General features: G+C 39.8%; 1 protein-coding gene across 5 annotated transcripts in view; it reads right to left on the bottom strand.

The window, feature by feature from the left end:
* CHRDL1 (chordin like 1) overlaps window positions 1–14,279 on the bottom strand; it is a 132,900-nt gene that overhangs the window by 93,780 nt on the left and 24,841 nt on the right. For all 5 annotated transcript variants that reach the window (XM_044235461.1, XM_044235463.1, XM_044235462.1 and 2 more), the window contains exons 3-4: window positions 7,220–7,332; window positions 4,499–4,592 (exon numbers count right to left, since the gene is read on the bottom strand). In XM_044235461.1, the coding sequence (XP_044091396.1) occupies window positions 4,499–4,592; window positions 7,220–7,332 (207 nt within the window). The remainder of the gene's footprint in view (window positions 1–4,498; window positions 4,593–7,219; window positions 7,333–14,279) is intronic.

The following is a 14,279-nucleotide window of genomic DNA, read 5'->3' as shown; positions in this document are numbered from 1 at the left end:
CAGAAAAGAGAGCTATAGACCAATATCCTTGATGAACACAGATGCGAAAATTCTCACCAAAATACTAGCCAATAGGATTCAACAGTACATTAAAAGGATTATTCACCACGACCAAGTGGGATTTATCCCAGGGCTGCAAGGTTGGTTCAACATCCTCAAATCAATCAATGTGATACAACACATCAATAAAAGAAAGAACAAGAACCATATGATACTCTCAATAGATGCTGAAAAAGCATTTGACAAAGTACAGCATCCCTTCCTGATCAAAACTCTTCAAAGTGTAGGGATAGAGGGCACATACCTCAATATCATCAAAGCCATCTATGAAAAACCCACCGCAAATATCATTCTCAATGGAGAAAAACTGAAAGCTTTTCCGCTAAGGTCAGGAACACGGCAGGGATGTCCATTATCACCACTGCTATTCAACATAGTACTAGAAGTCCTAGCCTCAGCAATCAGACAACAAAAGGAAATTAAAGGCATCCAAATCAGCAAAGAAGAAGTCAAATTATCACTCTTCGCAGATGATATGATACTCTATGTGGAAAACCCAAAAGACTCCACTCCAAAACTGCTAGAACTTGTACAGGAATTCAGTAAAGTGTCAGGATATAAGATCAATGCACAGAAATCAGTGGCATTTCTCTACACCAACAACAAGACAGAAGAAAGAGAAATTAAGGAGTCAATCCCATTTACAATTGCACCCCAAACCATAAGATACCTAGGAATAAACCTAACCAAAGAGGCTAAGAATCTATACTCAGAAAACTATAAAGTACTCATGAAAGAAATTGAGGAAGACACAAAGAAATGGAAAAATGTTCCATGCTCCTGGATTGGAAGAATAAATATTGTGAAAATGTCTATGCTACCTAAAGCAATCTACACATTTAATGCAATTCCTATCAAAGTACCATCCATCTTTTTCAAAGAAATGGAACAAATAATTTTAAAATTCATATGGAACCAGAAAAGACCTCGAATAGCCAAAGGGATATTGACAAAGAAAGCCAAAGTTGGTGGCATCACAATTCCGGACTTCAAGCTCTATTACAAAGCTGTCATCATCAAGACAGCATGGTACTGGCACAAAAACAGACACATAGATCAATGGAACAGAATAGAGAGCCCAGAAATAGACCCTCAACTCTATGGTCAACTAATCTTTGACAAAGCAGGAAAGAATGTCCAATGGAAAAAAGACAGCCTCTTTAATAAATGGTGTTGGGAAATTTGGACAGCCACGTGCAGAAAAATGAAATTGGACCATTTCCTTACACCACACACAAAAATAAACTCAAAATGGATTAAGGACCTCAATGTGAGAAAGGAATCCATCAAAATCCTTGAGGAGAACACAGGCAGCAACCTCTTCGACCTCAGGCGCAGCAACATCTTCCTAGGAACATCGCCAAAAGCAAGGGAAGCAAAGGCAAAAATGAACTGTTGGGATTTCATCAAGATCAAAAGCTTTTGCACAGCAAAGGAAACAGTTAACAAAACCAAAAGACAACTGACAGAATGGGAGAAGATATTTGCAAACAACATATCAGATAAAGGACTAGTGTCCAAAATCTATAAAAACTTAACAAACTCAACACCCAAAGAACAAATAATCCAATCAAGAAATGGGCAGAGGACATGGACAGACGTTTCTGCAAAGAAGACTTCCAGATGGCCAACAGACACATGAAAAAGTGCTCCATATCACTCGGCATCAGGGAAATACAAATCAAAACCACAATGAGATATCACCTCACACCAGTCAGAATGGCTAAAATCAAGTCAGGAAATGACAGATGCTGGCGAGGATGCGGAGAAAGGGGAACACTCCTACACTGTTGGTGGGAATGCAAGCTGGTGCAACCACTCTGGAAAACAGCATGGAGGTTCCTCAAAATGTTGAAAATAGAACTGCCCTATGACCCAGCAATTGCACTACTGGGAATTTACCCTAAAGATACAAACGTAGTGATCCAAAGGGGCACGTGCACCCGAATGTTTATAGCAGCAATGTCCACAATAGCCAAACTATGGAAAGAACCTAGATGTCCATCAAGAGATGAATGGATCAAGAAGATGTGGTATATATACACAATGGAATACTATGCAACCATCAAAAGAAACGAAATCTTGCCATTTGCGACAACATGGATGGAACTAGAGCGTATCATGCTTAGCGAAATAAGTCAATCGGAGAAAGACAACTATCATATGATCTCCCTGATATGAGGAAGTAGTGTTGCAACATGGGGGCTTAAGTGGGTAGGAGAAGAATCCATGAAACAAGATGGGATAGGGAGGGAGACAAACCATAAGTGACTCTTAATCTCACGAAACAAACTGGGTTGCTGGGGAGAGGGGGGTTGGGAGAAGGGGGGTAGGGTTGTGGACATTGGGAAGGGTATGTGCTTTTGGGTAAATTGGAGGGGGTGGTGAACCATGAGAGACTATGGACTCTGAAAAACAATCTGAGGGGTTTGAAGTGGCGGAGAGGTGGGAGGTTGGGGTACCAGGTGGTGGGTATTATGGAGGGTGCGGCTTGCATGGAGCACTGGGTGTGGTGAAAAAATAATGAATACTGTTTTTCTGAAAATAAATAAATTGGAAAAAAAATTCATGAAAAAATGAAAAAAAAAAAAGAAGGAAAATGAACTCACAAGGAAGTCACTTTCAAGAACAAGAAGGAAAAGAAAATGAAGGTTATTTCTATACTCCCTAAAATGGGTTTTCTAAGTCTTACAATTATCTCTTTTCTGCTATTTCTGATCTCAATTTCTTTAACACTTTCTTTTTCACTCAAAGAATCTGCTGGCTTATACTTTCTCTTTTTCTCAATACTTGCTTCCTATTCTGTAGCTGGTATAGGTGATGGCTGTATTGCACTCTACACTCTTCCATTCTGTGCATTGGGTCTGGGTCATGCCTCAACTTCCTCCACATGCGACAACAATGTCTACATAGTTTAGATAAATTCCTATGCCGTTAGACCACTGTTGGAGACTTCCAGGGGGTAAAGAAGTGGAAAAAATCTCCAGATTGGCCTTTTAATCCAGAAATTTCTCTCCCACCTACCAAACCCTTCCTTTGTAATCCAGTTTAAGTAGAAGAAGCAAAGAAACACATATAACAATAGTCAGCCTCATTTGGGGATTTATTCCAGAAGCCAACTTTCAGTTAAATCTTATGCCACATCAGCCTCTTACATCTGAAGCATATATTATCATTACCAACATTCAAAATGATAAACATGTGACATGACATGATCTTTTGTCATCTGGGAAAGACTCTCCTGTGTTCATCATAGTGTATATACTGAGGTAGGAAAGTATAGTTCACAAAGGTAGTGACCAAAATGGTTTGGGGCTTCTTCATTAAATACCTCCATTCCTGTAACTGAAGTGTTAACTGAATTTTCACTGAACCATAATCCTAGCCCCATTCTTACCATTGCTGCCTGGACACTTTTGGTTACTCTCTTCGAAGTTCTGAAGGTTCCTTGCTACTTAAAAAAAGCACCACCTATGCCCTAGACTAGTGGTTTTTCATGTTTTTGGGGTCATGTACGCCCCCTTTACAAATATCAATAAAGCTATGGATTCTCTCTAAAGGAATGTACACGTATACATAGTTACACCAGAAAGAAAACAATTTTAAAGGGTTCACTGACCCCATAAAGCCCACCCACAGACTTGTACTCCAGAACATCCATCCTAGAGGGAAACAGGATCAGCTTATAGGACTATGAAGCTTCTAATGCCCAGAACCCGAGGCTGTCACTTAGCTTTCTCTAGGACTGCTGTCCAGCCCACAGGCATTCTCTTAATCATTCCATGCTTGTACAGCCTCTGGTGTGGGAGCCAGGCCCCAGTCAGATGTGAACAAAGTGTCACTGAGGGAGCCCCTGCCTCAGACAAACACCCTAGCTGCAAACCCTCCAAGTAGACATCCTAACAGCCTCGTGAAACAGTCTCTGCCCGCCTTCCCCTTAGATTAGCTCTTAACAATGTGTACATAATAACTGTGCAGTCTGGAGGAGGTGACTTTTTAGTGGGCAGGCAGCTTTATATTGTCATAAACCTCACTGGTTCAGCTCCTTTGATTTATGCAATCCCAGCACTAATTGCTTGAGACACGTGCCGCCATGCTACAACTCCCCTGGTGCCCACTGCCCATGGTATGAAGAGGCTGTTTATGGCACAAACTCTCTGGGCCACGATGCCCTTCCCCCAACTGACAGCCACCTTCAAATGATTAAAAGCCCAATGAAAACCTGTTACTGGGTACCCAATAACTTATTAGAGCCTAGAATGGGCCTCGCTTGGGCTATAAACAATATTTAGGGGCCAGTGTGGGCTGCCTGAAAGTGTCCTATTGTTATTCCTGTCTGGAAGTTTCCCTTCTGGGGAATTAGGCAGATGGAGTGTGTTGGGGGGAAGAGGGAGGAAGGAAAGCCCCAGCTGGGAAAGAAAGAGGTGATCTGGTTTACCTGGGCAGCGTGGGCAGCACAGATGAGGAATATGCACGGGGGAAAGGCAATGGAGGCTTGGACATCTGACTCGGCTACAGAGCACATTCCCATTCTGGAAGAGAAGGCAAACTATGAAAAAAAAATTAGGTTCTTTCAGAAGTTACCTGCACCCTTGCCAGTTTAGGGAACAGTCATGCAGAGACTTACCCAGACAGTGAATGATGCATTCCCAAGAAGCTGAAAGAAATCAGCATTTTCTTCCCTTTTCTCATCACTAGCACCTCTGCTGGGTTGGTTGATAGCTTACTGGCATATTTTTCTAAACCTGGGGTCACTCTTGCTCCAGTTTTCAAAGCCTCCCTCCAACTGTGGAAGGCCCTTCCTGGCCCACCTTTGTGGTGTTTCCACCATTTCTGGCTCCAGCCACACATCCACAGGAGCCTGGTCTAATTACAGGATCACCTGCCCAAGGCCACAGAAGGGAAGAGATAATGAGCAATGGGTCCCCTGAGCTGCTAGCCTCCCCTGGGCAAGGAGACATCACTGGCACATGGGTCCTGGATTCCATATAACTCTGCCTTGGTCCAGCAGGCTGGGTGCCTTCTCTCCTCACTTCCTGTTTCTGTCATAGGCTTTCTGAACACAAGCTAGGCTTTGGAATTGAGCTGATTACCTAGCATGCCTGGGTGGGATGACTGGGTCCCTGCCCAACTTATAATTAAAAGAATCCTAGCTCTGACAGCTCTCAACCATGGCTAGATCAAAGGAAAGCTTTGGAAATCAATGTTGCATTAGCATTTCCATGCATAATTCATTCCAAGCAAGAGTGACTTGTATCTATCATGCTTTTGTGGGGGAAGAGGGTGACAAAGAGGATGGGGAAAGAGAAGATGCTTAACACTGGAGCTGTCGACCTTGGGATCTTATTAACATTCTCATTGCCCCGCAGACAGCAAAGCTTAGCCCCCAAGGATTAGCTCTCCATTTCCAATGTGTTGGCTCAAGAATCTGACAAAACCATGTCATACCAGACAGCTAATCAGTCCCCAGATGCTCTATTTAATACCTGCCCTAGCCATTTAAAGATGCAGGCTTCTTTTATCCAAGGCTGAATAACCTTACCATAAACCTCTTTCTTTTCTCATGGACTTTCTAGAATATGTTTTCAGAGTGTTGCATTTGGAAACAACACAAAGCCTCCTTCTTTGTCACACTACTCAGAGCCAAGTGGTATCATCTTGAAGTGAAATCACCAAGCATATGAGAAACCACTCCTTCTGACTGAGGCCTATACTGATGCCTCCTTAGTGCCTTAAACTTAATTCTGTTCTAGACTTAATAGATGAATAAAAATAATAGCTGTAATCATAGCACAGATGAAGCTGCGGACAGCAGTTAATATCTCTTGAATGGTGGCTGTGACCAAGCACAGTTTTTGGTGACTGAAACGTATTAGTGAATTTAATCCTTACCACAATCCTATGAAATACATAGTATCATTATCCCATTTTAAAGAAAAAGAAGCTGAAGAGATCTCAGAGAATTTAGGTAACTTGTCCAGAGTAACATGGCTCCTAGGCAGCAAATCCAGGGTCAGAAACATGGTCTGCCTTGACTCCAGAGCCCAGTAGCCTTTTAACATTACTTCCTACTGCCTGAAGGTTAGGTTTCCACATGCATCAAATTCGAAAAGTCCAATTTTTTTACTTAACTGGCAAAAGAATCTGGCATGCAAGTGACTGCTTCTGTACTACCTGGGCACTCAGGAAGAGTTACAATTCTTCCACAAGGTCTCAAGAGAGGCTGGTCTTGAAGATTCTTTCCATATGCTGGGAGTTCTCTATTCTCAAGGCCTGGTACAAGCCTTCCTTACTCAATTGGTTCTCTACCAGGGGTTCATTTGTTCCCCAAGCAACTTTGGCCATGTCTTGGGACATTTTTGGTCATCACAACTGGGACAGGTGCTATTGGTTTCTAGAGGGCAGAGGCCAGGGGTGCTGCTAAAGATCCTAACTGTCTGTGACAGCTCCCACAACAAGGAATAATCTGTTCCTGAATGTCAGTAGAGCGAAGGCTGAAAAACCCTGGCCTAATACAAGATGGTAGAGGCTTTTTCAGAAAGATGGACCACAGCTGTGTTCCTAAATCAAAGCCATGGAAAGAAGATGAGAGCACTTCCTTTTGCCTATTGCAAAGATGACAGTAAGTGTCCAAACGCCCTTCTGACTGTCTAGTCAGGAGCCAAGTCCAAGCCAAGAGAACGCTAATGGTCACCAGGTACAGGCCAATGTTCTGCAGCCTCGATCCTAATTACCGCTACTGGCCCAGACAATATCAAATACGCTCTCCCAATGAACTGGTATATGATCTGTTCTAATCTCTTTTCTAAACACAAGCCTTGAAAATGATCTTCAAAAATGATTTTGTCATATAACCCAGGCATTACATTGAGTTCTATTTCCCCTCTCACGCTATCAAACTATTATTCTATCTTCTCCCACCACGGCCCATATCTTTTGGCTAGGAGACCATAAATATCTGTCCATAGCAAATACCTAGAGATCCCACAAAAAATCCAGCCAATCGGCAACAAGAGGAAAAAGTCAGGAGACCTTTATTTATCCTTACAATCTGCTTCTCCCTAACTTCTTTTAGGCTTTCACCACCCCTGATTCCTGGCCATCCAGGCACTGGAAGGACCTCTTCATGCCGAGGAGCAAACTGGGTATCACACTGTACCTCTGAGCAGATGCAGTTGACACAGTAAACCAACCCATAAGGTTCCAGGTAAGGATGCCATCTCTCGCCCACTCTGTACTTCTTGTCTTGAAACACACAGTATGTCTCTGAATCTGTGAGGAAGGAGATGGAGAATATGCCTGTTAGACACCATGTACAAAGTCATAAAATCCAGAGGCAATCGCACTTTCCATCTGTTTTTGTGTTATGTCAAGAGCAGAGGCATAGAGAATGTTTCCAGAACCCCTCCTATGGCCTCAGTGTTTCACATGCTTCTCTTATTAAATCCTACGATAATCTGGTAGGGTTAGGCACCACTGTTAGTCTCGTTTCACAGATGAGGGAAATCAAGTCACACAACCAGTAAGTAACTGACAGGAGATTCAAAACCCAGCTTTGCCCACCTGAAGCCAAGATCTGGGTTACTGCTCTGTTACAATGGTAAGATAAGGGAGCATGCTGTGTGTCCTTCTGGAAAAGGCTGTGCTCCCTTGCTGAGGAAAAGCAAGCTCAGGTCTGAAATGCTGATCTAACTTTCTCAGAGCAGCCCGGAGGTGGTGTAGGAGTCATGAACTAAGCATATTGTATTAAGTTCTTATAAATGGCTTTTGCCCATGCATGCTAATATCATCCAATCATGAAGCAAATGTTGGGGCACCCAACTCTTGGTCAGGCCCTCCACTGACTGCTGGGAATAGAATGGTGAGCTAAAAGACCCACGGTCTTTGCTCTCCTTCAACTTACAGATTTTTCTTACTTAAACTACTTTCAATTTACTCAAAAGCAATGCCTCCTGCCCCTTTGATAAGGAGCAATGTTGATAGGCACAGCTTATCTTGTGCTAAAATTCCTTGAGCACACTATGTTACTTGCATGTCTTTACACGTCTTATTTCTCCATTAAAGTAAAAGTTCCTCAAAATCTCAGCTTAACACTCAGTTCAGCACACCGTGACCAATAAATGTAATCAATTAGCAAATGACTGGCCAATGAATTTCCGAACTATGTGATTTGCCTTCGAATCCCATCCACATCTCACCTGCTTCCCATCACAAAAGGCCAAAGTAAACTAAGACTCATCTTGTAGCAAATGCATTCGTTTTCTCCACTCTCCAGTGCACATTTCTCTGATGACCAAAATTTTAAAATAAAGAAAAGGCAGCTAAGCAAGAAACTGGGAAAAGATGTATTTTTAAAAGATTTTATTTATCTGAGAGAGAGAGAATGAGAGTGGGAGGGGCAGAGGGACTCCCCACTAAGGAGGGAGCCTGATGTAGGGCTCGATCCCAGGACTCTGGGATCATGATCCCAGCCAAAGGCTGACACTTAACAAATTGAACCACCCAGGCGCCCCAAGGGAGAAGATATTTCCAACAAATAAAGAATTAATATTGGGAACACTTTCTCATCATTTAAATTAATAAGTAAAGGACCAACCAATCCAGCAGAAAAATGATCTATTCCTCCAGGACGTGAATAACAATTTGGGGGAAGAAGAAATGGCAAGCAGGCAATAAACATGAAAAGATGTTCAACCTCACTAGTAATCAGAGATTTAGATTAAAACTGCATTAAGGTCATTGTCTCAAGTCACTTACTGCTTTAAAGACCCTCAATGATTTTTTTTCAGCTACCTGCAAGATAAATTCCAATTTACTTTTCAAATCTTGATTTCCAACTTCTTCAGAATGATGAGCTGGGAGTCAGAAAATCTGGATTTGAATTCCTTTTTTTAATTGTGTTATGTTAAGTCACCACATAGTACATCATTAGTTTTTGACGTAGTGCTCCATGATTCATGGGTTGCATATAATACTCAGTGCTCCATGCAATCTGTGCCCTCCTTAATACCCACCACCAGGCTCACCCATCCCCCACCACCCTCCCTTCTAAAACCCTCAGTTGGTTTCCCAGTGTCCATGGTCTCTCATGGTTCGTCTCCCACTCTGATTTCTCCCCCTTCATTTTTCCCTTCTCCTAATGTCCTCCATGTTATTCTTTATGTTCCACAAATAAGTGAAACTCTAAGCAGCTCTAGCTGTGTGACATTGGGCAAGTCATTGAAACTGTCAATCTTAAAAAATAAAATAAAATAAAAATAGGGGTGCAGAGTGGCTCAGTTGGTTAAGAAACCGACTCCTAATTTTGGCTCAGGTCATGATCTCAAGGTCATAGTATCAAGCCCCACATCGAGCTCTGCACTCAGCATGGAGTCTGCTTAAGATTCTCTCTCTCCTTCTCCCTCAGCCTTCCCCCCACTTCAAAAAACCATAATAAAAAAATTGAAACATAAAAAATAAAAATAAAAAAATAAACTGTCAATCTTAACTTTCAATTCCTGTGAAATACAGATTATCTATTTCTCAAGGAGAGTTTGGAGGATTAAATTAAATTCTCTGTAAATTATAGAGTACTGCAAAGGGGAACCTAGGTGGTTCAGTCATTAAGCATCTGCTTTCAGATTGGGTCATGGGATCGAGCCCCACATCAGGCTCCCTGCTCAGTGGAAAGCCTGCTTCTACCTCTCCCACTGTCCCTGCTCGTGTTCCCTCTCTCTGTGTGTCTCTCTTTGTCAACTAACTAAATAAAATCTTTAAAAAAATAAAGTACTGTAAAATGTAGAGCATTATTTTGTATTAATTATTTTCTTTTTAGAAAAGAAATACATACTTAATGTAGAAAACTGGAAAACATTCACAAAGTTCCAAAAAGAACAAAATAAAAATATAAATGTATATATATGAAAATCATTATACACAATTCCAGCAGGAGACAACCACTTGTAATATACTGGTAACTTACAAATAGCGTGTGGGTTGAAGAAAAAAATCAAAAGGGAAATTAAAAAATAGTTTGATTTAATGAAAATAAAAACACAGCATATCAAAACCATTGGGATTCAGCTAAAGAAGTACTTAAAGGGAAATTTTTATCACTAAAGTACCCATGTTATAAAGGATGGAAAGTCTCAAACCAAGAAACTAGAAAATGTAGAGCAAAATGAACCAAAAGCAAACAGAAGAAAGGAATAATAAAGAAGTCAGTGAAATTGAAGATAGAAAATCAACGGAAAAAAATCAGTGAGACCAAATCTGTTTTCAATAAAAGCCAATAAAATTGATTAACTTCTTACAAAAGTAGCAAGGATAAAAAGAGAGAAGATGCAAACTCTCAATATTAGAGACAACAGAGAGCATTTTAAAGAATAATAACAAAGGAATATTATGAATAACTTCATGCCACTTAAGTTAGCAACCTAGATGAAACAGGTGAATTCTTTGAATGACACAAATTACCAAAGCTCAATGTAGAAGATATAGATAACCTGAATATTCCTATATACATTTATTTATTTATTTATTTATTTATTTATTTGAGAGAGAGAGAGACCGCACAGAGGGAGGAGCAGAGAGAAAGAATCTAAAGCAGACTCCCTACTGAGTGCATAGTCCAAAATGAGGCTCGATTTCATGACCTGGAGATCATGACCTGAGCTGAAATCAAGGGTTAGAGGCTAAATGACTAAGCCATCCAGATGCCCCTTTGATATCTTTTAAATAACTTGAATTTGTAGTTAAAATTTGGTCACAAAGAAAACTCCAGAGCCAGATGGCTTCACTGGTGAATTCTATCAAACATTCTACCATACATTTCAGAAAAAAAAAATCAAGAGGAGGGATTACTTCCCAACTAAATCATTGATGTAGGCATGACACTGACATGAAAACAAGATAAAAGTTATTACAAGGACAAAAATAGTACTATAGACCTGAACTATCTCACCTGAACATAGATGCAAACATTCTCGATAAAATTCCAGTTAATTAAACCCAACCATATATATATATATATATATATATATATATATATATATATGATCTGTCCATGTTGTCCATGTTGATACAAAAGTTGGGTATTCATCCTTTCTGATGGAGGCATAATACTCCATAGAATATATGGATCACATCTTCTTTATCCATTTGTCCATTGAAGGGCATCTTGGTTCTTTCCACAGTTTGGCGACCATGGCCATTGCTGCTATGAACATTGGGGTACAGATGGCCCTTCTTTTCACTACATCTGTATCTTTGGGGTAAATACCCAGGAGTGCAATTGCAGGGTCATAGGATAGCTCTATTTTAAATTTCTCAAGGAATCTCCCCACTGTTTTCCAAAGTGGCTGTGTCAACTTGCATTCCCACCAACAGTGTAAGAGGGTTCACTGTTGGGAACTGGGGAATTTGGAAAGGGAGTTGAACCATGAGAGACTGTGGACTCTGAGGAACTAACTGAGGGTTTTGGAGGGGAGGGGAGTGGAAGGTTGGGTAAGCCTAGTGGTAGGTATTGTGGAGGGCACATATTGCATGGAGCACTGGGTGTGGTGCATAAACAATGAATTCTGGAACGCTAAAAAGAAATTTAAAAAATAAAAAAAATTAAAAAGTGTGATACTTTATGAGCAAGTGGGATTTATCCCGAAAGTTAAAGGTTAATTCAACATTCACAGTTCAGTTAACTGAACTCATATATCAACAAACTGGACAAGAAGAATCATATAATCATTACAAGAGATGTCAAAAAAGCATCTGACAAAATTATACATCCATTTGTGACAGAAACTCTCAGCAAAGCAGAAGAGGACCTTCCTTAACCTAATAAGGACATTAAAAAAAAAGCCCTACAGTTAGCACCATACTTAATGGAAAAAGACAATGCTTTCTCCCTAAGATCAGGAGTTATGGAAGGATATCTTCCACCACTTTGGAGATCCTACTCAGTGAAATTAGGTAAGAAAGAGAAGGAAAAGGCATACATATTAGAGAATAAAACACAAAACTGTTATAGATGGTATGACTGTCTATAAAGAAAAATCCCAAAGAATAGATTTAGAGCTACTATAAATAGTAACAGTATTTAAGCAAGATTACAGATTACAAGGCCAATATAAAAAAGCCTGTCACATTTATATATTCTATAAAGAACAATTACAAATTGAAATTTGAAAAAGTACCATTTGCAATAGCTCCCCCTAAACATAGAAATACCAAAGTATCTAATAAAATGTGTGCCAGATCCCTAATCAGAAACCTACAAAACAATGATAAAAGAAACAAAAGAAGGCCTTAAAAAATGGAGAGGTATGCCTTGTTTGTGGACTGGAAATCACAATATTGTGGAAATGTCAATTCCCCCCAAAGTGACATAGATTTAATGAAACCCAAAACCAAATATTATCAGGATATTTTTGTAAAAATTCATACTCTCATTCAAAAGTTTATATGGAAAGGTAAAGTAGTAGAATAGCCAAAACAATTCTGACAAAGTAAGATTTGGGAGGATATATATGGTGTGATTTCATGACTTAACGTAAAATTATATTTTTCAAGGCAATATGTTTTTGGCAAATTTTAGACAAATATATCAATAGAATAGAATGATGAGTCAAAAAATAGACCCACACTTAACACAGTCAATTGATTTTCAACAAAGATGCAAAGACCATTCAATGAAGAAACAATATTCTTTTCAACAAATGCTTCTGGAACATTTGGACAGTCATATACAAAACAAGAACTAAAATAAATCTGTAACTCAGACCATATACAAAAATTAATCCAGGATGGATCATAGACTTCCATGTAAACTTTAATATCTTTAAACATCTAGAAGAAAATGTTGAAGGCTATCTTGGTGATATTGGGTTAGGCAAAGACTTCTGAGATATGACACCAAAACCATAATCCATAAAAGAAATTTAAAATAGGACCTCGTCAAAATTAAGAACTTCTGCCTTTGAAAGAGTGGTAAGGGATGCTTGGGTGGCTCAATCGGTTAAGCGTCTGACTTTGGCTCAGGTCATGACCTCAGGGTCATGGGATCCAGTGCCATGTAGGCTCCCTGCTCAGCAGGGAATCTGCTTGTCTTTTTCTCTCTGTCCCTCCCCCTGATTGTGCTCTCTCTCTCTCTCTCTCTCAAATAAAATCTCAGTGGATTAAAGCCTCTGCCTTTGGCTCAGGTCATGATCCCAGAGTCCTGGGATCAAGTCTGACATCCGGCTCTCTGCTCAGCAGGTTGCCTGCTTCCCTCTCTCTCACTGCCTGCCTCTCTGCCTACTTGTGATCTGTCTCTCTGTCAAATAAATAAATAAAATCTTTTTAAAAAATATTTTAAAAAACAGTGTAGAGAACAGAAAGTAAAGCCATGGGATGAGAGAAATTATTTGCAAATCATATTTCTGATAAAAGACTTTTATCCAGAATACATAAAGAAATCTCAAAACTTGAAGATAAAGAAGAATCCAATTTTTACAAAATGGGAATATAATTTGAACAGACACTTTACCAAAGAAGATTTACAGGTATCAAACATATAATTAACCAGCAGAAAAATGCAAATTGAAACCATTTTCATGGTTTCATCATGAAGCCATCACAATGGCTAAACTCAAAAAAACCTAACCATAATAAGTGCTGGTGAGGATGTGAAGCAACTGGAATTCCCCTTTGGTGGAAATGCAAAAGAGTACAGCCATGCTGGAGTCAAGTTGACAGTTTCTTATAAAGTTACGCAGAATGCTTACTATACAACCCAACAATCTCACTCCTAGGTGTTTTTCCAAGTGAAATGAGAACATACATGCAGTTCACGAGAACTCTGGCCCTTCCATCCGCTGATGCAGGTTTAATAAAGTTGTTGGTGAAATATTATTGATCAAATGTCATTACCCTGCATGTAAATTGTCCCCAAACCCTGCTAACATCTACATCAATAAAATGTTCATCATAACTGAATAAAAAAACATATTCACACAAAAACCTGTACCTACATGTTTAGAATGGCTCTTTTCATGGTCGCCCAAACCTAAAACCACCTCAAATGTCCTCCAACTGATGAATTTATAAATATCCACACAATGGAATATTAGAAATAAAAAGAAATGAACATAGATGAATCTCAAAGGCATTATGCCAGACTCAAAGTCCCATATGGTATAATTCCACTTCTTTTCATTCTGAAAAAGGCAAAACTATAGGGACAGAAAACAGATCCATAGTTACCA

Source organism: Neovison vison, chromosome X (assembly GCF_020171115.1).
Source record: "Neovison vison isolate M4711 chromosome X, ASM_NN_V1, whole genome shotgun sequence".
In the NCBI taxonomy this organism is placed as follows: Eukaryota; Metazoa; Chordata; class Mammalia; order Carnivora; family Mustelidae; genus Neogale; species Neogale vison.
This window is presented reverse-complemented; position numbering and strand designations above follow the sequence as displayed.